The sequence below is a fragment of the Pelodiscus sinensis genome, chromosome 4 (assembly GCF_052426305.1).
Source record: "Pelodiscus sinensis isolate ZL-2025 chromosome 4, ASM5242630v1, whole genome shotgun sequence".
Taxonomy (NCBI): domain Eukaryota; kingdom Metazoa; phylum Chordata; order Testudines; family Trionychidae; genus Pelodiscus; species Pelodiscus sinensis.
In genome coordinates, this window is record NC_143055.1 from 81,738 (window position 1) to 108,608 (window position 26,871).

The 26,871-nt window shown below is 48.4% G+C and overlaps 1 protein-coding gene across 3 annotated transcripts in view; it reads right to left on the reverse strand.

Moving 5' to 3' along the window:
- The window catches only part of SEMA4F (ssemaphorin 4F), a 131,188-nt gene that overhangs the window by 40,783 nt on the left and 63,534 nt on the right, over positions 1 to 26,871 (reverse strand). For all 3 annotated transcript variants that reach the window (XM_089777663.1, XM_075916064.2, XM_075916066.2), the window contains 6 exons: positions 19,212 to 19,310; positions 15,749 to 15,842; positions 15,184 to 15,303; positions 14,746 to 14,888; positions 10,439 to 10,614; positions 915 to 1,062 (listed from right to left, as the gene is read on the reverse strand). In XM_089777663.1, the coding sequence (XP_089633789.1) occupies positions 915 to 1,062; positions 10,439 to 10,614; positions 14,746 to 14,888; positions 15,184 to 15,303; positions 15,749 to 15,842; positions 19,212 to 19,310 (780 nt within the window). The remainder of the gene's footprint in view (positions 1 to 914; positions 1,063 to 10,438; positions 10,615 to 14,745; positions 14,889 to 15,183; positions 15,304 to 15,748; positions 15,843 to 19,211; positions 19,311 to 26,871) is intronic.

The following is a 26,871-nucleotide window of genomic DNA, read 5'->3' on the forward strand; positions in this document are numbered from 1 at the left end:
CTTTTCTCAGCAGACACCTCAGCTTGAGAATAAAGGACTGAGGGAAGTGAGGTGTGGGAGAATAAAACTGAGCTCTGGAGAAATGTTTGGCTAGAGTTTCCCCTACAATATGTACCAGTTCCGACTTACATACAAATTCAACTTAAGAACAAACCTACAGTCCCTATCTTGTACGTAACCCGGGGACTGCCTGTATAGTAAAGAACACCTAGATTAACATAATTTGTTGGGGAAGAATCAACAAGGGAAACTTTGTAAAGAGAAACCATGCTTCACCAATGTACTAGAATTCTTTGAGGGGGAGGGCAACAAGCATAGAATCATAGACTACTAGAACTGGAATGGACCTCGAGAGATCATCAAGTTCAGCCCCCAGCCCTCACTGCAAGACTAAGCACCAGCTAGACCATATCCACATCCATGGTAGACAGTATGGCTATGTCTATACTGCAAGCCTCTTTCGAAAGAGAGCGTCTAGACTGCACGTTGAACTTTCGAAAAAGCGGCTTGCTTTTTCGAAAGAAAGCATCCAGTGAGTCTGGATGCTCTCTTTCGAAGAAGCCCTATTTATATTGAAGAACGCCTTCTTTCGAAAGAGGAACTTTCGAAAGAAGGCGTTCTTCCTCGTGAAATGAGGTTTACCGCCATCGAAAGAAAAGCCGCGTTCTTTCGATTTAATTTCGAAAGAACGCGGCTTGAGTCTGGACGCAGGGGAAGTTTTTTCGGAAAAAGGCTACTTTTCCCGAAAAAACCCCTGAGTCTGAACACAGCCTATATGTTGGTCAACAGTTCCTTCACCTCCTCATCTGGTGTTCTATGTCAAAGTCTGAAGGTCCACATCTCAGTTCATGGCAGGATAAGGAGAGGGAGGATCAATTTGTCTGCCCAGTACCCAGCACAGTCTCATCACTTACTGCGCCTGGTCGTGGTTCAGGGACATCTCCACCCATGACACTTGTCCACTTGTCACAATCATGTTTAAATTCCTTGAAACGGCCATTCATGGCTTTCTGGATGTCCTGAACGCTGTAGGCACAGACAGCTGACACCTGCCCACCGTACCTGCAGGAGAAACAGAGGAAAGGGTGGTTAATTAGCTGTAAGAGAAGCTTTAAGCAAGTTGTCAGGGGAGATCCTCAGACTGAGTTGCACCATGAATGACTTGTGTGACGTTAAATGGTGGTATGGCACACATCTCCTCAAGTTTCTATTTAGCTTATCAAAAAGATGATTTAGGGAATGTCTGCACTGCAAAGTTTTGGCAACAATAACGTTGACATAGTCGACAAAAAAAGTCCCTAGAACACGTTTGTGCTGGCTCCCTCAGCCAACAGATCACGGCCAGGTTTTTAACTCCCTTGTCAACAGAGTAAGGCACAATTGGCATGCATCCCACAGAGCCTGGAGACACCTTCTTTCACTAGGAGCTATGGGAATATGGAACAGAGCACAGCACATCTTGGGAACACGTAAAACATCCTGTCAGGCACTGCTTTGTTTCCCAGCTTGTTGGGGCTTCCGGCTTCCTTTCATGGCATTTTTCTTACTGCCAGTCTTTGCTGTGCACTCCAGTATCAGCAGTGAGAAAGCAGGAATCTCACACTTCTCTCCTATTCTGTGTTCAGTGCCGTGAGGGAACCACTCATTGAGAAAGAATTATTGCTGAAGTTACTAACAGAGAAAGAAGAGTCGCAGGTGAACACCACTCTGTGCGAGATGGAAGGCAGCAATCTGTCATTGCATTTGGCTATCACAAATCAGCTGTAGACCATCACTTTTGGGACTTGGAAATAAACACAGGTGAGATTGTACTGTCATGCAGATGTGGGCTGAAGACCAGTGGCTATTGAATTGTAGGATGCACAAAGCAACCTTCCTACAGCTGTGTGCTGAGCTTGCCCCTGAACTGCAGCACAGGGACACCTCTGCCCTCTTGGCAGAGAAGAGTGTGGCAATTGCTGCGTGGAAGCTGGCGACTCCTGATTGCTACTTATCTGTTGAAAATCAGATTGGAGTAGGAAAGTCTACCATTGGGGCTGTACTGCTGCAAGTGTGGAGAGCAATAATCTCATTCTGCTGTGGATGACCTTGGCTCTGGGAAATGCGCATGATGCAGCGATGGGGCTTTCTTAACTGTGCTGGGGCAACAGATGGCGCACGCATTCCAATTTTAGTGCCAGCCCATCTTGCCACAGAGTACATAAGCAGGAAGGGATGCTTTCTGATAGCCCTGTAGGTGCTTGCAGATCACTATGGGAGTTTCACAGTCAAAGGTGGGGTGGTCTGGAAAGGAGCATGATACGCATATCTTCAGGAACACTGGCCTATACAGAAAGCTGCCAGCAAGGACTTTCTTTCCAGACCACAAGATTATAATGAGGAATGAGGAAATGCCTCTAGTTATCCTAGGAGATCCAGCTTATCCCTTACAGCCTGGGCTCATGAAACCTTACACAGGGCACTTGGACAGCAAAAAGGAGTGATTTAACAATAGCATAAGTTGAAGCCTCATGGTAGTAGAATGTGCCTTTCGCAGACTGAAAGGGAGATGGAGGTGTCTCTATGGCAGGCTAGACCTTATGGAGGAGGATATTCCCATGGTTATAGCCACTTGCTGTACTTTGCATAATCTCTGTGAAATAAGGGTGAAATGTTTGCTCATGGGTGGAGCGCTGAGGCACAGTGCTTAGCTTCACAGTTTAAGCAACCAGAGACAAGAGCTGTCAGAGGAGCCCACAGGAATGCCATTAACATCAGAGAGGCGTTGAGGAACTACTCTGACAATAAAGGGAACTGAAAACTCTCTTTTGGGGGTGCTTCCCTGCTGCATCCCATTCCGCCTCCCATTAACACATTTCTGGGAAAGGAAATGCTTTAACTGCTTGCATCCGGGTCCTGGATGATTGAGAGGAGTTGTGGAACAGAAAATAAAGTCATTCTACCGTTAAAAACATTTGCCTTTGATTTGTGTTGCTCAATACAGTCACATACCAAAGATCCATGTGGAAAGGTTGGGCTAAGGCAGTGGTTCTCAACATGCGGTCCACAGACCACTAGCTGCCTTCCAGGTGGTCCACAGCTGGAGCTCAGCCCCCTACTCTCCTTGCAGCAAGGAGCCTGCACTGGCACCCAACCTTCCCCACCAGTCAGCTCATAGAGAATGACAGAGCAAGTGGCTCCATGAGCTGACATTTCCCCTCCCCATACCACCAGGGGAACAAAAGTGCAGGGATGTGCTGCCTGGCCCTTTCCCCACTGCTCCCATCGGCCAGAATTGATTCTGGGCTGCATTAACAGGTGTGTTGTGAGCAAGACACGAGGAGTCATTCTTCCGCTCTACTCTGCGCTGGTTAGGCCTCAGTTGGAGTATTGTGTTCAATTCTGGGCACCGCATTTCAAGAAAGATGTGGAGAAACTGGAGAGGGTCCAGAGAAGAGCAACGAGAATGATTAAAGGTCTAGAGAGCATGCTCTATGAGGGAAAGCTGAAGGAATTAGGTTTGTTTAGTTTCGAAAAGAGAAGATTGAGGGGGGACATGATAGCAGTTTTCAGGTATCTAAAAGGGTGTCATAAGGAGGAGAGAGAAAACTTGTTCATCTTGGCCTCTGAGGATAGAGCAAGAAGGAATGGGCTTAAACTGCAGCAAGGGAGGAACACATAGAGAAGGACTGGAGGCCAATCATCCAGTCCCCCAAGAACATGTTCCCCCCGGACCCTGCCCCAGATAAGAACAGTAGTCCTGACACTTCCTATTCCTGTGAGAGGCAAAGAGATCCACCTGAGGATGACCCCCCCCCTTAGACAATCTCCTCTAGTGCCTTGCCCTTGAGGGACCACTTGGGTGTTGTGAAAGTGCGACTGAGCATGTCCACCAGGACATTTGTGTTTTCCGGGAGGTATGCAGCCTCCAAATGAACGTCGTGAGCAATACAGAACTCCCAAAGGAGTAGTGCTTCTAGGGGAGAGGAGCGAGCTCCACCCTGTTTTCTGATATAAAACATTGCCACTATGTTGTCCATCAGGACTGAGACCATTTTGTGCCTCATGTCGGACAGGAATATGCGGCAGGCCAGCCTGACTGCCCAGAGCTCCCTGACATTTATGTGGCACTCCCACTCCTTGGGGGACCACATACCTTGTGTCCGGTGGTTGCCCAGATGCACTCCCCATCCTGTGTCCGATGCGTTGATGACAAGCCACGCTGTCGGGCTCTGGCTCACGAAAGGTACTCCCACACAAACCACGTCCTCTCGCATCCACCATTCTAGGGACTGGATGATCTCTTGGGGGAACTGTGAGGATTGAGTCCCACGGAGCCTGTGCCTGGTTGAACACTGGACTAACCAAGCTTGTAGAGGCCTGAGCCTCAACCTGGTGTGTCAGACCACATAGGAACAAGCTGCCATGTGACCAAGTAGCTTCATACAATTCCTTGCCATCATGATCGGGGAGGCTATGAGGCCTTGTATGATGAGACCCATATCTAGGAACCTGGCCTTGGCAAGAGAGGCAGTGGCTGTAGCTGAGTCCAAGTGGGCTCCCACAAATTCTATACCAGGTACCGGGGGGGAGAGGGCAAAGTGGTTGGTGCGCCATGATACGGTGCTTACGACGCCGTTGGCCCAATCCTTCCCTCTCCCAGTGCCGACATTCCTGGTGCCAACAAGGCCACCGGTGCTGAAGAGGTTCCTGGTGCCAAGGCCAGATAACTCATTTGCGTGTCTGGCCAGAGGCGCCGCCGGGTCCGGTGCCAGGGAAGAGACCAGGAGATAGTGAATTCTATAAGCTCCCTTGCAGCAAAGGTCTCAAGGGTTGATGGCCTGGCCACTTGGAGAATCTTCTCTTGGACCGGACTCCTTGGCTGCACCGAGCTCAACTGATGCCTGGAGGGACCAGGAGCGTCCAGGTGCCGAGGGGGTGAACTCCTCACCGAGTATGGTCTCAGTGCCGTCCCCTACACCCCTGCTTCCCAAGGGATCTTCCTCTGTGCCACCTCCTCTTCTTTAGCACCGGGGATTGAGATCTGTGCCACGGTCTTCTGTGGTGCCGAGATGTATACCGGTGCCACAGAGGATTCACTCACTGACGCCGATGCACTCCATACTATCAGTGCCCATTCCGATGCCAGCTGCAGCACAGACTCCATGAGAAGCAGCTTTAGGTGGGAATCACATACCCTCTTCGTGTGGGGCTTGAAACCTCTGCAGATTTTACAGGGGTCTGCAAGGTGACACTTTAGACAAGAGTCATGGGGGTCCCTGCAGGACATAGGTTTAGCACAATTCGCACAAGCTTTGAAACCCTGCGGCTCTGGCATTCCCCCTCCCCTGGAGGGGAGAGATGCGTGAAAAGAAAACACTAACTAACTGCTAAACTATTTACACATCAAACAAACTAACTACAAAGACAACTATGTACACACTGGGTACGATGGCGGAATAACGAAAACGCTCCAGCTACCATCATGGGTGGTAAGAAGGAATTGAGGGAGGGGAAGGCCAGCAGGGGTACTTATTCACCATTATGCTGGTGCCACTCTAAGGGCTCCCTGCTGGCCTGACGGATACTGTTGAGAAAAAAAGATTCCGGAATCCGTGCACACGGCGTGCGCACACCTAATTTGAATGCACTTGAGCAATCATTTGAAGAAGCAGCTAGACATACACAAGTCCACGGGTCCAGATTTAAAGCATCCGAGGGTGTAGAGAGCCTGGACAACCCCGTCTTGACCAGAATAATAATATCTGCATTGTCCAGCCCTGCCTTGACTGGACTAACGATGGCTGTCTTGACCAAAGCGCAGATTTCTAACAAAGCAAACCCAGGCCTAATTCAAGTCTGGTGTACGTACTCACATAGGCCAGGCTGAAGGAGGTTGGGGGGGAGGGGAGCTTTGAGAGTCAGGAGTGCTTTAAACAATTGTCCATAGGTAGTGTGGTATAGTGAAACCACGCCAAGAATATTGGAAGAAACCTGGTACTGGTACATAACATTTCTGATAAGCAAAAATCACAGGTACAGCCATAGAACTGTCAATCAAGTATATAGTTTTTGCAACAGCTTCAATAGCAGGATGTATCCCAAATACGGGCATAATAGGTATCTTATACAATATGTAATGAATTGGTAGATATTAGTAGAACTAGCCAATTAGCCCGTCATAAAACAGGATTTTCAGGTCTTCTCTCCTGAGCTCTCTCGCTCTGTCTCTCTTCCTACTGCCTCCCCCCCCCCCCCGCTCTCCTCCGTCTCCTGCCTCTCTCTCCGTCTCTTTCTTTCTCTTCTTCCCCTCCTGCCTCTCACTCTCCCTTTCTCTTCTCCTCCTCCTGCCTCTCTCTCCCCTCTGTCTCTCCCCGCCCCCTTCCCTTTCCCCCCCGCCATGGCGCTTGGCTGAGTGCTGCCTGCTCAGCCGGGCGGCGGGGCAGTGATATACACAGCTGGGGCCGGGGACGTGTACATCACCGCCCCCCCTTCCCCTCCCACCGCAGGGGAGCCCAAACAGCCCCTTGTGCTGCTGGCTCCCCCGGCAGCCCGGCTGAGGGGCGCAGCACTCAGCTGAGTGCCACAGCAGAAGGGGAAGGGGAGTGGTGATGTACACGGCCCCGCCCCCTACCTGTGTACGTCACCGCCCTTCCCCCTTCCCCCCCCCCCCCGTGGCGGCTCGGCTGAGAGTTGAGCACTCAGCTGGGCCGCTGCGGGGGAGGAGGGGAGGGGTAGTGACGTACACGGCCAGGAGGTGGGGCTGTCTATGTCACCGCCCCTCCCCCTCCCGCAGTGGCCCATTTGAGGGGCACACCACTCAGCACCACCCCCTGGCTGAGTACCTCACTGCCCCACCCCCCTTCCTGTCCCACCGGGCCCACCTGAGCGGTGCTCAGCTGGGCCCCGGCGGGGGAGCAAGCGGTGGCAAGTGGCCTGTGGCTGCACCCCCCCCCCCTCGCCAGGTCTGTTTCCTGCCCCCCTCCTCCCGTCTAGCTCCACAGCCCCCGATCCCCCCCAGCTCTTCTTCCCACCCCCTCTTCCTGCCGGCCAGCCCCACTGCCCCTCCCCCCAGACACCCTCCTGCCAGCGCTGCTTCCCTCCCCGCTTCCTCTGGGAGCCCCCCATCCTCTGCTACAGCCCCCGATACCCTCCCAGCTCTGCTTCCCACCCCCCTTCCAGCCAGCCCTGCCCCCTTCCTCTCCCTGCATGGCACTCCCCACATGTGCCGCTTGCCGCCGCTTGCTCCCCGCCGGGAACCAGCTGAGCGGCACCAGCGCCACTCAGCTGGCCCTCGGCAGGAGCGCCGCTCAACAGGCCGGGGTGGCAAGCGGGGAGCGCGGACCCCAAAGGGCCGCCTGCCGTCACTTGCTCCCCTGCCGGGACCCAGCTGAGCGGCGCAGCGCTCGGCTGAAGCGCCACGGAGGGAGGGGACAGGGCGCTGATGTACACGGCCAGGAGGCGTAGCCGTTTACGTCAGCATCAGCGTCAGCGTTACAGACGCACAGACACTGGGCTAGTATACATATGATGACCAAGTCGAGTGTAAATATAGCTGTAGAAAAGACTCAGTGGGAGGGAGGGAGCCGGACTGACCAACAGGTCCTGCTAGAAGTAACAGGCCCTTCACACTGGCTGCAGCAGTGCATGGTGTCCTGATGGGTGAAGTGTCCTAGCTTCCCTTGGATCTAAAAATGGAACCACGTGACACTGGGTGCTGAGGGAGTTGGCAGATGTCATTGCGGAGCCTTTGATCATTATCTCTGAAAACTCCTGGAGATTGGGAGAGGTCCCGGATGATTGGAAAAAGGCAAATGTAGGGCCCAGCTTCAAAAAAGGGAAGAACAATCCAGAGAACTACAGACCAGTCAGCCTCACCTCAGTCCCTGGAAAAATCATGGAGGGGATCCTCAAGGAATTCATTTTGAACACGTGGAAGAGGGGAATGTGATCAGGAATAGTCAGCATGGATTCACAAAGGGAAAGTCGTGCCTGACCAATCTGATTAGCTTCTGTGATGAGGTAACTGGCTCTGTGGACATGGGGAAATCAGTGAATATGATAGACCTTGACTTTAGCAAAGCTTTTGATACGGTCTCCCACAATATTCTTGCCAGCAAGTTAAGGAAGTTTGGACTGGATAAATGAACTGTAAAGTGGCTGGAAAGCTGGCTAAATTGTCAGGCTCAATGGGTAGTGATTAGCGGCTCGATGTCTGGTTGGCGGTCAGTTTGAAGCAGAGTGCCTCCAGAATCGGTTCTAGGGCCAGTTTTGTTCAACATCTTTATTAATGACCTGGATGAGGGGATGGGTTGCACCCTCAGCAAGTTTGCAGATGACACTAAGCTGGGGGGAGAGTTAGATATACTGCAGCATAGGGATAGAGTTCAGAGTGACCTAGATAAATTGGAGGATTGGGCCAAAAGAAATCTGATGAGGTTCAACAAGAACAAGTGCAGAGTCCTGCACTTGGGACGAAAGAATCCCAAGTATTGTTACAGGCAGGGGACCAACTGGCTAAGATTACAATGGATGAGATATATGAGTCAACAGGGCACCCTTGTAGCCAAGAAGGCTAATGGCATATTAGGGTGCATTAGGAGGAGCATTTTCAGTAGATCCAGAGATGTGATTATTCCCTTTATTCGGCTCTGGTGAGGCCACATCTGGAATACTGTGTCCAGTTCTGGGCCTCTTCCCCACACAGAAAGGATGTGGACGCATTGGAGAGGATCCATTGGAGGGCAATCAAAATGATTAGGGGAATGGAGCACATGACCTATGAGAATAGGCTGAGGGATTTGGGCTTATTTAGTCTACAGAAGAGAAGAGCGAGGGGGGATTTGATAGCAACCTTCAACTTCCTGAAGGGAGGCCGTTCTCAGTGGGGGCAGGTGGCAGAACAAGGAGCAATGGTCTCAAGTTTCAGTGGAGGAGGTCTAGATTGGATATTAGGAAAAACTATTTCACTAGGAGGGTGATGAAGTACTGGAATGGGTTACTGGCGTGGGTCGAGGGGATGGAATCTCCATCCCTAAGGGTTTTTAAAACTCGGCTTGACAAAGCCCTGGCTAGAATAATTTAATTGGGATTGGTCCTGCTTTGGGCAGTAGGTTGGACTCAATACCTCCTGAGGTCTCTTCCAGCCCTAGGATTCTATGACGTGAAAACTACTACCATGTCCCCTCTCAGTCTTCTCTTTTCTAAACTAAACAAGCCCAATTCTTTCAGACTTCCCTCACAGTTCATGTTCTCTAGACTTTCAATCATTTTGTTGCTTTTCTCTGGACTTTTTCCAATTTCTCCACTTCTTTCTTAAAATGTGGTGCTCAGAACTGGGCACAATACTTCAATTAAGGCCTAATCAGTGCAGAGTAGAGTGAAAGAATCATTTGTCATGTCTTGCTCACAACACTCCTGTTAATGTATCCCAGATTCATGTTTGCTTTTTTTGCAACAGTCATGCTACTGACTCATATTTAGCTTGTGCTAAGACCCCTAGATCCCTTTCTGCAGTACTTCTTCCTAGATAGTCGCTTCCCATTCTGGCTACATCTAGACTGGCATGATTTTCCGCAAATGCTTTTAACGGAAAAGTTTTCTGTTAAAAGCATTTGCGGAAAAGAGTGTGTAGATTGGCACGGACGCTTTTCCGCAAAAGCACTTTTTGCAGAAAAGCGTCCGTGCCAATCTAGATGCACTTTTCCGCAAAAAAGCTCCAATCGCCATTTTCGCGATCGGGGCTTTTTTACACAAAACAAATCTGAGCTGTCTACACTGGCCCTTTTGCGCAAAAGCTTTGCGCAAAAGGACTTTTGCCCGAACGGGAGCAGAGCAGTATTTCCGCAAGAAGCCCTGATTTCAGACAGTAGGAAGTCAGTGTTCTTGCGAAAATTCAAGTGCCCAGTGTAGACAGCTGGCAAATTTTTCCGCAAAAGCACTTGCTTTTGCGAAAAAACTTGCCAGTCTAGACACAGCCTCTGTGTATGTGAAACTGATTATTCCTTCCTAAGTAGAGTACTTTGCATTTGTCCCTATTGAACGTCATCCTTGCACACATGGATCGTGTGTGCTTCAGAAGAGCAGACTCTGTGAGGATAAGCACTCAAAAAGAAACCAAAGCTCCCCAAAACAGTGTTCACAGATTAAAATGATCTGAGGTACACACAAAATGAACAGCCCTAACTAGGAGTGAAGAGGAAAAAAAAGCAAGGATTAAAGAACCAGGATTCTCCCACATGCTACTTTAGCACCTGTAAGGAAACCAGAAGTTGTAAGGATTTTGACTGCTTGTTGTATCCATCTCATGCAATGCAGTGTTCCACGCAAGATTTCCACAGGAACTCAGACTTGGTATGCAGAGCACAGGCATATTAGGAGACTGAGGATGAGTCTCCTTTGCACACTGAGTCCACTTTCCCTTCAGTGACCCCAGGGCAGAGCTAGGAAAGGCGCTCACCTCTGGGCTGAGAAGATACCGTAGAACACGGCAGAAGTCCCGTTCACAGAATGCAGGGTAAATACATCCTTCAATAGATTGAAGTCAATTCCACTCTCTGGATCTGAGCAAACCAGCTGGGTCTTTAGGAAAGTTGTCCACCGCTTCTGCAGGGTCTTCAGGCCTCCCAAGTCCCCCTAAAGAGAGAGCATGAAGGAGACATTTACACTCAGGAGGAAAAGGATTGATCTGCTGCCCAGCTTGTAGCAGGAGCTTATCTTAACCTATGCACGCACCTTAGGCACCCTTCTGTCTAAACATGAGCACTGCTCTTTCACTGCGGGTGCTATGACTAACAGGTCCATGCCAGCATCCTCAAACACAGGAGAAGGCAGCCCCAAGATTAGGGCAGGATAGTTAGATACAGTCAGACTAGAAATAAAGCATCTATTTCTGTCCATTACCAAGCAATGCGCTGGAGTCTCCTTCGCTGACAGACTTTAAATCAAGGTGGGGGGCTGGACTCAATGACCTCTTGAGGTCCCTTCCAGTCCTATTATTCTATGATTCTATGATTCTATGAAATAATACAATCGACTGGCCCGTGGCCCGTGGCGAGTAGATTGCAACCCGGAAGAGCTGGGTTCGGGCGATCTGCGCGTGCGCAGATTGCTGGACAGCGCGGCTGGCAAGCGGGGCTCATTGCGGTTTGGCAAGCCCTGCTAATAAGCCAACAGGACCAGCTGGTATTCCCTCAAGAGTTTTGAAGGAATTTATATAAAAAATTGCAGAGCTAATACCCTATCACTTACATCAGCCTCAGCAGTCAAAAAGCTAACAAAACCATTAGGAAAGGGATAGATAAGAAGACAGAAAACATCATAATGGCACAATGTAAATCCATGTTATTCCCACACCTTGAATACTATATGTAATTCTGGCCATCTTGTTTCAAAAAATATGAGCTAGAACTTGAAAAAGTAGAGAGAACAGTAACAAAATTGATGAGGGGTACGGAACAACTTCCACAGGAGGCGAGATTAGAAAGACTGGAACTGATGAATTTAGAAAAGAGAAGATTAAGGGGGAAGGGGATGCTATGCCAGAAGTCTATAAAATCACAAATGGTGCAGAGAAAGAGCATAAAACTAGTATTATTTAACTCCTTCACACAATCAGGGTCATCTGATGGAATTAACAGGTGGCAGATTTAAAATGAACAATGCACAGCCAACCTGTGGAACTCCTTCTTAGGGGATCATAGAATCATAGAATAATAGGACTGGAAGGGACCTCGAGAGGTCATCGAGTCCAGCCCCCCGCCCTCAAGGCAGGATCAAGCTCCGTCTACACCATCCCTGACAGATGTCTATCTAACCTGTTCTTAAATATCTCCAGAGAGGGAGATTCCACCACCTCCCTTGGCAATTTATTCCAATATTTGACCACCCTGACAGTTAGGAATTTTTTCCTAATGTCCAATCTAAACCTCCCCTGCTGCACTTTAAGCCCATTACTCCTTGTCCTGTCCTCAGAAACCAAGAGGAACAAATTTTCTCCTTCCTCCTTGTGACACCCTTTTAGATATTTGAAAACCGCTATCATGTCCCCCCTTAATCTTGTTTTTTCCAAACTAAACAAGCCCAGTTCATGAAGCCTGGCTTCATAGGTCATGTTCTCTAGACCTTTAATCATTCTTGTCGCTCTTCTCTGTACCCTTTCCAATTTCTCCACATCTTTCTTGAAATGTGGCGCCCAGAACTGGACACAGTACTCCAGCTGAGGTCTAACCAGCGCAGAGTAGAGCAGAAGAATGACATCTCGTGTCTTGCTCATAACACACGTGTTAATGCATCCCAGAATCATGTTTGCTTTCTTTGCAACAGCATTACACTGCTGATTCATATTCAACTTGTTGTCCACTATAACCCCTAGATCCCTTTCTGCTGTACCTCTTCCCAGACAGTCGCTTCCCATTCTGTATGTATGAAACTGATTGTTCCTTCCTAAGTGGAGCACTTTGCATTTGTCTTTATTAACTTCATCCTATTTACTTCAGACCATTTCTCCAATTTGTCCAGGTCATTTTGAATTGACCCTATCCTCCTGATTATTCGCAACCCCTCCCAGCTTGGTATCATCTGCAAACTTAATAAGCGTACTTACTATACCAATATCTAAATCGTTGATGAAGATATTGAACAGAGCCGGTCCCAAAACAGACTCCTGCGGAACCCCATTTGTTATGCCTTTCCAGCAGGATTGTGAACCATTAATAACTAATTCTGAGTACGGTTTAACAGCCAGTTATGCACCCACCTTATAGTAGCCCCATCTAAGTTGTATTTACCTAGTTTATTGATAAGAATATCACGAGAGACAGTATCAAAATCTTTACTAAAGTCTAGGTATACCACATCCACCGCTTCTCCCCTATCCACAAGACTCGTTATCCTATTAAAGAAAGCTATCAGATTGGTTTGACATGATTTGTTCTTTACAAATCCATGCTGGCTGTTCACTATTACCTTGCCACTTTCCAAGTGTTTACAGATGATTTCCTTAATTACTTGCTCCATTATCTTCCCTGGCACAGAAGTTAAACTAACTGGTCTGTAGTTTCCTGGGTTGTTCTTATTTCCCTTTTTATAGATGGGCCCTTTTCCAGTCCTCTAGAATCTCTCCTGTCTCCCATGATTTTCCAAAGATGATAGCTACAGGCTCAGATACCTCCTCTATCAGCTCATTGAGTATTCTAGGATGCATTTCATCAGGGCCTGATGACTTGCAGGCATCTAACTTTTCTAGGTGATTTTTAACTTGTTCTTTTTTTATTTTACCTTCTAAAACTACCCCCTTCCCACTAGCATTCACTATGTTAGGTGTTCCTTCAGACTTCTCGGTGAAGACCGAAACAAAGTCGTCATTGAGCATCTCTGCCATTTCCAAGTTTCCTGTTACTGTTTCTCCCTCCTCACTGACCAGTGGGCCTACCCTCTCCTTGGTCTTCCTCTTGCTTCTAATGTATTTATAAAAAGTCTTCTTGTTTCCCTTTATTTCGGTAGCTAGTTTGAGCTCATTCTGTGCCTTTGCCTTTCTAATGTTGCCCCTGCATTCCTGTGCTGTTTGCCTATATTCGTCCTTTTTAATTTGTCCTACTTTCCATTTTTTATGACTCCTTTTTTATTTTTAGATCATGCAAGATCTTGTGGTTAAGCCAAGGCAGTCTTTTGCCACATTTTCTATCTTTTCGACACATCGGAATAGCTTGCTTTTGGGCTCTTAACAATGTCCCTTTGAAAAACTGCCAACTCTCCTCAGTTGTTTTTCCCCTAAGTCTCCATTCCCATGGGACCTTACCTATCAGCTCTCTGAGATTACCAAAATCCGCCTTCCTGTCCATTGTCTCTATTTTGCTGTTCTCCCTTCTACCCTTCCTTAGAATTGTGAACTCTATGATTTCTGATCACTTTCACCCAAGCTGCCTTCCACTTTGAAATTCTCAACTAGTTCGTCCTTATTTCTTAGGGTGAAATCTAGAACATCTTCCCCCCCGGTAGCTTTTGCATATCTTCTTCCACAAAAAAATTGCAGTGTAGCCGTAGTCCTAGAGAGAAAAGGGGTTCCCACGTTGACACCACTGCCTTCAGGTGGCACCAGGACATATTATGCTCCGGACAGCATTACAACAGCGAGATGTAAATGAGGGCCTGGCCACATACCCTCACTGCACTTGTCACCCACACACCTGCCGGGTGTGACACTGTTCCAACCAGCGGCATTGGGACTACTTACAGAGAGAATAAAAAATCTGCTCTACAGCCTAAACTACTACCCAGCTGGCTTTTGGCTCATGAAGTAGCACAGTGGTACATAACCTTTTTTCATTCGGGACGCCGAATTTGGTGGAGCAAAAAAACCAACAAAAAACAAACAAACAGGAAGTGGCTCCTTTAAGTGTCGGGCCGCAGCTGCTCTCCTGCCACATATACATTGAACACCGAGCCGAGAAGCCAGGAAAAGCAGCCGGCCAGATCCAAGTGCTGCAATCCCCTAGGAACCCCACGGGTTGCGCACCGCTGAAGTAGAGGCTCATGCGCTAAGCTCCAGAGCTCTCCGGTTCAATTCTGTCTGTCAGTGTTACACACCTCCCATGGGTTCTTCTGGCAGAACCAGGTTGCCCGTTCTGGTGTCCTGACCAGATTAGGATAATTACCTTTTGCCCACCCTCCTGAGAGTAGGAGAGACTTAGACCAGCAGCATGGAAGCTTCCACTGCCTGTGAGCCCATCCCTCCCCCCGTGCATATGGGAGCCCTGGGGGTTGTACCTTGCAAACTCTGGCCACGCGTGGGACCTTCACTTGTTCATAGCTGTCATACTCCCTGGCTGTCTCCATGAAGAAGAAATAGATTGTGTCATCCTCTCCACTCTCACTCCCTCTCAAGAAAGTGGAGCCCACAAAGTCAGGGTCTAGGGATACAGGTGAGAGACAATCACAACAGGAAATGACCCAACTGAGGCCAAAGGCCCCCCCCCCCCCCACACACACACACGCAAGCGCCACTGTTTCTGGGCAAAGAGGCCAGAGTACTGATATCCCCCTACCTGGCCAGGCCACTCTGAGGGGTCAAAAGGAGATAGGGTTGACTTGGCATCTTCTCTGTTTCATTGGCCAGTGAAGGTCTCCAAGCCTCCCACCCCATGCCCCTCAGACGCATCTGACTCTTCTTCTCTGGCAAGGGCTGCATCTCCATTGGTCACTCACCATTCAGCCAGGTCATTGAGATCTCAGTCCGGATGCGCTCCTCGAGGATTCCTGTTGCTCTGGAGATGATGGGCTGTGTCCCCAGGAAGTTGCTGACAGTGGCAGCATACAACACCCCATCTAGAAATAGGTGCAAGATGTGACAGATATGAAAGACAGGAACTAATGTGCAACAAATGGAAAGCAGGTGGGAGGGAGGGAGGTGCACTGTGGCCAGGCTGTAATGCAGAGTGATACCTTCATCTGGAAGGAAAACAAAGCAAATTGGACCTTGATGTAACATCTGGATGACAAGGAGAGGCCGGATTTTATCCCATTTTACACCCAGGTTGAGCAGCTGTTTCAGAATGTTAGTGGCTACCCCTTATGGCCTCTACACCAACCCAGTCACATGGCGCCAGGCATCTCCCTAAGACTCAGTCACTGCACTCTGCCTTGCTCCCCATGGCTCAGTCACAGATCAGATAGCAGGGGGGCCTTGGGCCTGGGTAGCCTCAGCCTGGGAAGCTCCCTGCACTCAGTTCCAGACTAAACCAAAATGGCACTGACACTATGACAAACGTACCAACCATGACAGCTGCTGACTCTTGTGTAGGCTCGAAGGGACATCTCCCCCGGCCACTTTCCTGACGCTCCACAGTGCTGAAATTGGCCACGCTCTGTAATAAAAGCAAATAAAGTTAAGTTACTCCGCTTGGGCAGGGACGACACATGGGAAGGACACGAGGGGGGCACATGCCCCCTGACACCATGGGCAAGAGGGGCAGAAAGCCAGCTAGCAGGGCCAGAGCCTCTGGGCTTGGAGGAGTAGGTGGGGAGGAGTGGGTGCAGCAGTGGCAGGGGAAAGCAGAGTGACTCTAGCTCCTTTGGCTCCAGCTCCCAGCTTGTCACTCAGGGGAGAGGGCAGGACTGACCCCGGCACTCACTGGCCAGAAGCAGAGAAAGCTAGGGCTCAGTCATAGAATCACAGGGTTGGCAGAGACCTCAGGGGTCATCGAGACCAGCCTCCTGCCCATAGCAGGGCCCACCCCAACTCAACCATCCCAGCCAGAGCTTTGTCCAGCCGTGCCTTAAAAACCTCTAGGGATAGAGATTCCCCCCCTCCCTAGGGAACCATCCCAGTGCTTCCCCACCTGCGTAGTGAAACAGTTTTTCCTAATATCAAATTAATGGAGATTGCCTATCTCCTAGAACTGGAAGGAAAAGGTCCATCAAGTCCAGTCCCCTGCCTTCACAGCAGGACCAAGTACCATCCTGACAAATATTTGCCCCAAGTTCCTAAATGGCCTCTGCAAGGATTGAACTCACAACGCTGGGTTTAGCAGGCCAATGCTCAAACCACTGAGCTATTCATCCCCCTAACCTAAGCTTCCCCCACTGCAACTTGAGACCATTGCTCCTCAATCTGTCATTTTACACAATCTGTTGCCATTGAGAACAGCCTCTTTGGAACCTCCCTGCAGGGAAATGAAGGGTGCGCTCAAATCCCCCTCGCTCTTCTCTTCTGCAGACTAAACAAGCCCAAATCCCTCTGCCTCTCCTCATAGGTCATGTGCTCCAGCCCACTAATTACGTCTGTTGCCCTCTACTGGAATTTCTCCAGATGTAGCCTCACCAGAGCCGAATCTAGGGAAGTGATTATTCCCATAGATCTGCCTGCAATGCTCCTCCTAATGCACCCTAATATGCCATTAGCCGTCTTGTTTTTGTTGAATAAAAGCAGTTCCACGAGCGATTCCTGTGGCACTGTTTGATACTGGGCCCTGAGTACTGCCCATTGAGCCCAGCGATCTAGAAAGCTTTCGATCCACTTTATAGTCCATTCCTTAGTTTGCTGGTAAGAATATTGTACCTTGAATACCCTGACTTTAGCAAAGCTTTTGATACAGTCTCAAAAGGGTAGGACACATCCACTGTTCTCCCCATGTCCACAGAGCCAGTTGGGTTGGTCAGGGAGGACTTGCCTTTGGTGATTCCATGCTGACTCTTCCTGATCACCTTCCTCTTCATCAAGTGTTTCAAAATGGATTCTTGAGCATGTACGCCATGATTTTTCCAGGGACTGAGGTGAGGTCTGTAGTTCCCCAAATCCTCTTTCTTCCCTTTTTTAAAGACAGTCACTACATTTGTCTTTCCCCAAACCACCTCTGACATCCCCCAGTCACCAAGATTTTTCTAAGACAATCGCCAATGGCTCTGCAATCACATCACCCAACTCCCTTAGCAAGCTCCAATTCATTAGATCCAGCCTCCTGGACTTTTCAAAATAGTCAAACAACTGTTCTTTTATCCCTGAGTGCTGCTCACCTCCTCCTCATACAGTGCCACCCAGTGCAGCAGTCTGGGAGCTGACCTTGTCTGTGAAGACAAAGGCAAAAACAGCATTGAGCACTTCCCACAACATCTGTCACTAGGTTACCTCCCTCATCCAGTAAGGACCTTGTGGTTTCCCTCACCACCCTCTTATTGCTAACATGCCTACAGAAGCCTTCTTGTTACCCTTCACATCCCTTGCTAGCTGCAACTCCAGCTGTGCTTTGGCCTTCCTGATTACAGCCCTGCATGCTCAAGCCACGTTTTTATGCTCCTCTATAGTCATTTGTCCAAGTTTCCACTTCTTTTGAGCTTCCTTTTTCTGTTTGTTTAAGCTCACTGAAGATTTCTCTGTTAAGCCAAGCTAGTTGTCTACCATATTTGCTGTTCTTTCTGCATATTGGCATGGTTTGTTCCTCTGTCCTTGATAAGGCGTCTTTAAAATACAACTAACTCTCTTGGACTCCTTTTGCCCTCATATTAGCCTCCCAAGGGATCCTGTGGGTAACATTTCCCTGACGGAGTCAAAGTCTGCTTTTCTCAAGTCCAGGGTCTGTATTTTGCTGTTCTCGTTCATTCCTTATGTCTGGATCTAAACTCAACCGTCTCATGGACATCGCTGCCCAGGTGGCCACCTATGTCCACTTCCCTGTTTGTGAACAGCAGGTCAACACTCTCCAAAAACTTCCTGGATCATGTGCTCTGTTGTATTGCTCTCCCAGCAGATGTCAGGGTGACTGAAGTCCCCTAGGAGAACCAGGGACTGTGATTTGGAAACTTCAGTTAGATGTCTGAAGAAAGCCTCGTCTGCCTCATCCTCCTGCTCTGGTGGTCTATGGCAGACGCCCATCACGGCATCAATCTTACTGGTCTCGCCTTTAATCTTAACTCTCAACAGGCCTTTTCCCCCAGTTTCATACTGGAGCTCTGGGCAATTAATTGTACTGCCCTCTTGTGCAGTGCAACTCCTCCACCTTTTCTCTTTGGCCAGTCCTTCCTGAATAGTTTCTACCCTTCCAGGACTGTGCTCCCATCATGCAAGTACCCCAAGTCTCCGTTATTCCAGTCACATCAGACTTTCGGGGCTGTGCCAGGACTTCCAATTCCTCCTGTTTGTTTCCCAGGCTTCTTGCATCACTCCACTTCCCCCGCTGCTGCCCCTGAGTGAGGGGAGGCCCAACTCCTGCTGCCAGTGCCAGAGCCCCACTAATCCCCCAGGCTGCCTCTCTTGGGAAGCGGAGAATTGGAGAAGAGGCAGGGTGGGGGTAGCTCAGGGATGGAGGGGGGTTGTCTCGGCCCTCCCACATGCCAGGGGTGGCACAGGAAGGGCTGTCGTGTGGCTGGTGCCTGCCTGTGTCTCTCGCCAGCAGTTGCCCCTAGGTTTGGGGTGGGGGCAACAGACACCATTTCCTTTATGACTGTCTGGGATGGGATATGCGGACAATAACTCACTTCCTCTGCAAAATGGGGACACTACTGCCCTAGCTCACCATGAGGCTGAGGGTGATACATTAAAGCCTCTGAAGGCTCAAACTAGGACGATGGAGCAACAGAAAAGCCTCATTAGCTTCCACATTAGGTTCATTCTTCTTGATCTCTGTCCATTTCCCCAAGCAGGCAGCACTGGACTCTTCTCCTGGCTTCTTCAGGTAGCTGGGACAGCTCATTCAACACCCCCCAACACACCTTACACCGGACGGGCAGGGGGCACTTACAATGAAGCCGCATTGCGGATCGAAAGCAAAGGTCCCACAGGCGAAGAGGTGGGTCTCATCAGCAAACTCCAGAATGCGGATATAATTGTGACACTCCACCTGCAAGGAGAGAGTAAACAGCCATGACACTGGACCTGTCAAAAAGGCCCCTCAAACCACTGATATCCTTGCACGGAACCCTCTTACTCATGTAAACAGTAATTGCAGGGAAGAAACTCAAAGCCAAGTCAGTGGGTGACAGAACTACAATTCCCAGCATTCGAGAACACTATCTGAGGTATGTCATGCCCATGAATATGCACAGCTACAAAGAAGCAACTAGGACAGGGGTTGCCAACCCGCGGCTCGCGAGCTGCATGCGGCTCGTGAAGAAAAAAAAACTGCGGTTCCTCATGGAACTGCTCAGGTCAGCCGCTCTCACGGCCAGACAACTGAGAGCTGCATGCGTGTTCACAGCCCCCAGTGCACTGCATCATATCCTGCACGTGCAGGCCGGGTCACACACAGCGTCCCAGACTGCACGTGCTCAGGCAGCTGCAGCGGTGAGGGCTCCGGGGGCGGCGGCGCCAGCAGCAGTTCCGGGACCTGGGCATAAGGTTAGTGGGGGAGGGGGATTGGGTTAGAGCAGGGAGGGCAGGTGTCTGGCTCTGGGGAAAGGGAGGGGGATTGGGTTGGGGGGTGCACCTGGCTCTGGGGAAGGGGAGGGGGATTGGGTTAGAGCGGGGGAAGAGGGGGTGGTGCCTGGGAGAGGGCAGGGGAAGAGCAACCCCGGATCCCCAGGTACTGGCCTCAGCTGACTCTGTCCCCTCCCCCTGGCTACACTCCCCCCTCCCCCAGGAGTACCCCTCCCCAGCACCCTGTCCCCTGCCCCCACCAGCACAGTTGGGGCCACATTAGTGAGGCTTGGGGTTTTTTGGAGCAGCTGTTTTTTTGCATCTCACTTGTGTGGCCCTGACTGACTTTTCTGTGGGTCAGTGACCCCTGACTCAAAACAGGTTCCCCACCCCTCTCATAAATAAAGACAACGCTGAAACATTTTGTGTTTGACATAGTATTTTATTTAAAAATGAAGCCTGGCCAACACGCCCCCATCTGGCCACAGCATCGTAACATTCCTGCACACACCCCCAGATTCCAAACCTGAGCCTTTGGGGATGTGAGAGGCTCAGGACAGGGGGTTTCTGTACTGAGCCTCTCACATCCCCAAACTCCTGCACCTCCACATCCCCAGTCTTCTGCCACAACACTCCTGCATCACCCACACACTGAAAATCTGTGTCCCGAGCCCATCATACTCCCAACCTCCCAGCCCTGAGCCCCCTCATGCACCCCAGCCCAAACTCCTACACCCTCACAGCCACAAGCCTGCGGCTTTGCTCAGCACCCCACCCCTCCCCCTGAGCCCAACACTCCCCAGCCTGGAGCCCCCTCCCTGAGCCAGCATCCTCTTCTCTACTTCCTCCTGCACCCAAATCCCCTCCCAAAGCTTGTACCTCTCACCCCTTCCCAGTGCTTTTTTTGTGATGGTATGCCCTGGGACGGTGTACTGGCACCTATTTTCCCACAGCCCATTTTTTTCCCCCCTCAACAACTCTCTCTCCCCTCCCGCCCCCCAGTACATGGCCCTTCGCACTCTATCCACTGCTGTTCTGGCTCTTCGTCTCTAACGGGTTGGCCACCCCTGAACTAGGAGATTCTTTACCATGAAGGATGATGGCCTTGACATCATAGAAATGCAGGCTGGAATAGACTTTGAGAAGTCATGAAGTTCTATCATTTCACTGAGGCAGGACCAGGTAAACCTCACTGGCAGGGTGTTTGGGCTACCTGTTCTTTAAAACATCCAGTGAAGGAGGTTCCATAATGCATAGACTCAAAGGTCAAAAAGGACCATCATGATCATGTAGTCTGACCTCTTGCACATCAGAGGCCACTGAACTGCACCCATCCACCCCATAATAGATCCCTAACCTCTGCTTAAGGTACTGAAGTCCTCTAATTGCAGATTTTACAACTTCAAGTTAGAGACTCAACCTCCCTTAGAAGCCTGTTCTAGAGCTTAACTACCTGTATGGTTAGAAAGTTTTTCCTAATACAGTAGAACCCCCATTGTCCTAACCTTCATTAGCCACCTCTCTGTATTCCCTGAACTGAGCCCTGCCCATTCTCCTGATTATCAGAATTTTTGATTATCTGATCTGTCCCCCCATTAGATCAAATACATGAGGTTCCACTGTACCAAATGAAATCTCCTTTGCTGCAGATGAAGTCTAATACTTCTTGTCCTATCATCACTGGACATGGAGAACAACTGATCACTGTCCCCTTTATAGCAGCCTTTAACATAAAAATGTCCATATTGAGTCAGACCAACGGCACATCTACGCCAGTGTCCTGTCTCCAGACAGAGGTCAATGCCAGGTGCCCAGAGGGAATGAACAGAACTCTGTTAGGTTTAGGACTGTCGCTGCACATTGAGCAGATGCTTTGAGAGAATTACTCACTACGGGTGTGTCTAGACCACACCCCTCTTTCGACAGAGGGATGTAAATTAGGCACTTCAAAATTGCAAATGAACCCAGGATTTGAAGTTTACAGGATCTTTCGAAAAAGCCTTCCCTTTTCGAAAGAACTGCATCTAGACTGCGATTTTACGGTCAAAATAGCACTTTTTCAAAAGAGCAAATCATTACGTGAGTATGCAAATGAAGCACAGGAAATTCAAATCCCAGCTTCATTTGCAATTTCGAAGTGTCTAATTTACATCCCTCTGGCAAAAGAGGGACATAATCTAGACACAGCCTATGACTCTAAGGTTTCTTTCTTGAGTGCTAGCAGTTAATTTACACCCCATCATGTTAGATGGATAATTGGGATAAGGTTTTCCAAAGTGCATGACTTTACATTTATTAACATTTGAACATGTTGAACAGCACTGGCTCCAGTACAGATCCCTGGGAGACACCACTATTTACCTCCCTCCATTCTGAACACTGACCATTTATTCCTACTCTTTGTTACTTGTTTTTTAACCAGTTACTGAGCACATGAGAGGACCTTCCCTTTTACCCCATGACAGCTTCCTTTGCTTAAGAGCCTTTGGTGAGGTCAAAAGCCTTCTGAAAATTTAAAGTACACTATATCCACTGCATCCTCCTTGTCCACCTGCTTATTGATGCCCTCAGAGAATTCTAGTAGACTGCTGAAGCATGATTTCCCTTTACAAAAAACATGCTGACTCTTCCTCAACAAATTGTGTTTATCTGTGTCTGAATTCTGTTCTTTACTATAGTTTCAACTAATTTTCTTGGTAATGAAGTGAGGCTCATGGACCTACAATTGCGAAGATTACTTCTGGAACCTTTTTCTACAAATTGTTGTCATATTCGCTATCCTTGAGTCATCCGGTAGAGAAGCTGATTTAAATTATAGGTTATATCCACAAGTTAGTATCTGCAATTTCACATTTGAGTTTCTTCCAATGTCAGTTTTCTTAAGACTAACATGCCCAGTTTCTTTTAACCTTTCCTCATAAGTCAAGTTTTCTAAACATTTTATTTTTCTTGCTCTCCCCTGGGCTCTCTCTAATTTGTCTATATCTTGCCTGAAGTATGGTGCCTAGAACTGGACACAGAACTTCAGCTGAGGCCTCAGCATGCCAAACAAAGCAGGTTAATTACCTTTATGGCAAGGTAGGAGCCTAGAGCCCAGATTTCCAACTCTTGAATGCTGAGAAATTAAAGGAGAAATTTTACCCTGTTTTGCTACAGCAGGATCCTTTGATCATGTAGTGCACTATTGAGTGCACTGACTAGGGCAGGAATGGGGCAGGCCGGTCATGAACTCTATTCCGTATGGAGCACACCACTGGTTCTCAAACCCAAAACCTAATAAACATTACTATCCTCAGTCCCCAATATCACCTCATACCCTGTTTGAAGCCAAACAGACCATAGAATCATAGAACACTAGAACTGGAGGAGATCTTGAGAGATCGAGTCCAGTCCCCTGCCCTCATAGCAGGACCCAGTACCATCTAGACTGTCCCTGATAGATGTCTATCTGATAGATGTCCATCTAACCTGCTCTTAAATATCTCCAGAGACAGAGATTCCACAACCTCCCTAGGCAATGTATTCCAGTGTTTAACCACCCTGACAGTTAGGAAGTTTTTCCTAATGTCTAATCAAAACCTCCCTTGCTGCAGTTTAAGCCCATTGCTTCTTGTCCTATCCCCAGAGGCCAAGGACAACAATTTTTCTCCCTCCTCTGTGTGACACTCTTTTAGATATCTGAAAACTGCTATCATATCCCCTCTCAGTCTTCTCCTTTCCTAACTAAGCCCAATTCTTTTAGTCTTTCTTCATAGGTCATGGTTTCTACACCTTTAATCATTCTTTTAACTCTTCTCAGGACCTTCTCCAATTTCTCCACATCTTTCTTGAAATGTGGTGCACAGACCTGGACACAATACTCCAACTGAGGCCTAATCAGTGCAGGGTAGAGTGGAAGAATCATTCCTTCTCGTGTCTTGTTCACAACACTCCTTCTCCCTTATCCACAAGACTCATTATCCTATCAAAGAAGGATGTCAGATTGATTTGACATAATTTGTGCTTAACAAATCCATGCTGGCTGTTACCTATCACCTTATTATCTTCCAGGTGTTTGCAGATGAATTCCTTAATTACTTGCTCCATTATCGTCCCTGGCACAGAAGTTAAACTGACTGGTCTGTAGTTTCCCGGGTAACTCTTATTTCCCTTTTTATAGATGAACATTATATTTGCCCTTTTCCAGTCTTCTGGAATCTTCCTGTCTTCCATGATTTTTCAAAGATGATAGCTAAAGACTCAGATACTTCCTCTATCAGGTCCTTGAGTATTCTAGGACAGTGTTTTTCAACCAGTGGTACGAGTACCCTTGGGGTACTCAAGAGAAGTCTGGGAGGTATGTCAACAACTGAAATTTGGAGAAAACTGAATTTTTGTTTTAAGTTTTACAGCGCTTTATTATTTTTGTACTTTTTACACCCAAAAATTTCATCGCCCACCCAGCTACGATTAAGTTGTTTCAACAAACGTGTTGCAATGGTAGAAAAAAATTTGGTGTGTCTGAAAACTAGGTACTGAGGTACTTTTTTTTTTAAGGGGTACTTTATAAAAAAAAGTTGAAAAACACTGTTCTAGGATGCATTAATCAGGCCCTGGTGACATGCAGACATCTACCTTTTCTAAGTGATTTTTAACTTGTTCTTTTTTTATTTTATCTTCTAAACCTACCCCATTCTCACTAGTATTCACTATGTTAGGCATTCCTTCATCATCAGACTTCTTGGTGAAGACCAAAACAAAGACGTCATGAAGCACCTCTGCCATTTCCAAATTTCCTGTTACTGTTTCTCCCTCCCCACGCAGCAATGGGCCTGCCCTGTCCTCAGTCTTCCTCTTGCTTCTAGAATATTTATAGAAAGACTTCTTATTTCCATTGCTGCAGCTCTGAAGACTCCTGTAGCCCTCAAACTCAAAAATCAAGTGTGATTGGCTGGGCAAGCTTGTGTCCAGAGGGGTAGGGCAGAGAGATTACCATAAAGGAAATATTGCCACAGTGCAGGGGGCAGTCAGCACCTGCTAGCTAAAAAGTCCTCCCCATGACTCCTCCCTGTGCCACCCCAGCCTGATGCCCACCTACATCTCTTGGCAGCAGCTACTTTAGGAAATGGTACCAAATTTGAAGTGCTCCAAGGCCAGAGGTTTATTATTATTTAAAACAAACATCACAGAGCCAGATTGCATTTCCTCCTATCAATATGCTTCGAATGACCAGGGGAAATTCCTCTGCTTCTCTCTTTTAACGCTACTAAAATTAATACAGCGAAGCAGGGAAAGGGTCAGTAAAATTCAATGAGAAAAACACATCTGAATTCAGCTCATGAAAGGAGCCCAAGAGTTGCCTGTATCACTGCCCCACCACTCCACCCCTCTTTTTTCTCTCCATAACTGTTGGCTGAACCCACTTTCAAGGTCTGGTTTTAAAATAGTTCCCAATTCTGCCAACAGCTAGGCTACGTCTACACTGGCACCCTTTTCCGGAAATGCTTAAAATGGAACAGTTTTCTGTTATAAGTATTTCCGGAAAAAGCACGTCTACATTGGCAGGATGCTTTTCCGTAAAAGCACTTTTTCCGGAAAAGCGTCCGTGGCCAATGTAGACGCGCTTTTCCGGAAAAAAGCCCCGATCGTCATTTTCGCGATTGTGGATTTTTTGCGGAAAAGACTACTGTGCTGTCTATACTGGCCCTTTTCCGGAACAGTTTTTACGGAAAAGGACTTTTGCCCGAATGGGAGCAGCATAGTTTTTCCGGAAAAACATTGACAATTTTACAGTAGCTCATCATTGCTTTTCCGAAAAAGCAAGCGGCCAGTGTAGACAGCTCGCAGCTTATTCCGGAAAAGCAGCCGCTTTTCCGGAATAAGTGGCCCAGTGTAGACACAGCCCTGCAGGAGAGTGGGTCATAGATTTGCTACCACACAGTGCCTCCTTGTGGTGAGGTCCAGCACTACAGCCCTGCATCCTCCCTCTCTACCTCCTGACTTCGGGGGTCTGTGCAGTGACTTGGCCCAGCAGGCAGCATGGCCAGGCTAAGAATGCCACTAGAAAAGCCAGTGATTTCTTCTGACTGCAGTGGAAAATCAAAGAGCCAGAAACTTTGACATGACACTTCCCACAGGTTGAGAGCAGGCTTTGGGCAGGTACAAGAGGTTATTTTTCAAATCCAATTATGAATGTTTGGAAACAGGCCACGGATGTGTCTGGATGGATGTCTCAGGCACACAGACTCTATACGAGTAGGCACTCACCCAGCCCAAGCACTGAGAATTGCTATAATTGCCCTCAAATTGCATGTGGCTGAACCACAATTTAAAGGCTGCTGCATCAATCAAATTCTTAGCACCACAGCAGCCAGGCTAACCTCTAAAATGCCTTCTCCCAGACCAGACTGACATGTAGAAAAGAGGCCTGGCAGCAACCCAGTTCGTCAGACGCAGCGTCAAGGGGATTAACGGTCACAAACACAAGGCTCACTTGACTGGAACAGTGATGCACACTGCCTGGTTATTCACCTGAGGAGTCAGCACCAGCTGTTTCAGAGAAAGGTAGGAACATCCCTCGCCCCCTGCAGACAGTAAAGGACTCACCAGCCAGGAGAGAAGTTGCTGGTTTATACATAATGCAGGAGGGCCTCTTTTGTACATATGGTTGGTTTATCAGAGAAACATCTCACCTTCCTCTGAACCCTGACAAGCTCCAGGATACACTCTGGCAAGGGAAGTTTTATAATAGCTTTATTGGGCATTGTGTGTAAAAAGTGTCCAATCAGTTTTAAACCAGTTTCTTTTCGATTTCATTGACTCTCCTTGTCTGTATTGGGAGAGGCTTTCTGATCTACCATTCACCTAGATAGTGATTTTGCACGACAATAGCACCAACCATGTAGGCTTTCCCAAGGTCCACAGCACAGGCCAAGGCCCAGAGAACTTACACAATCTTTCACATCCTCACTAGCACCCTCAACTAATTACACACGGTGCTGATCCTTTTACCATCTCCTCACACGGAAGTCTTTTTCCACTCCTAATTCACAACCTCTTAGAACATA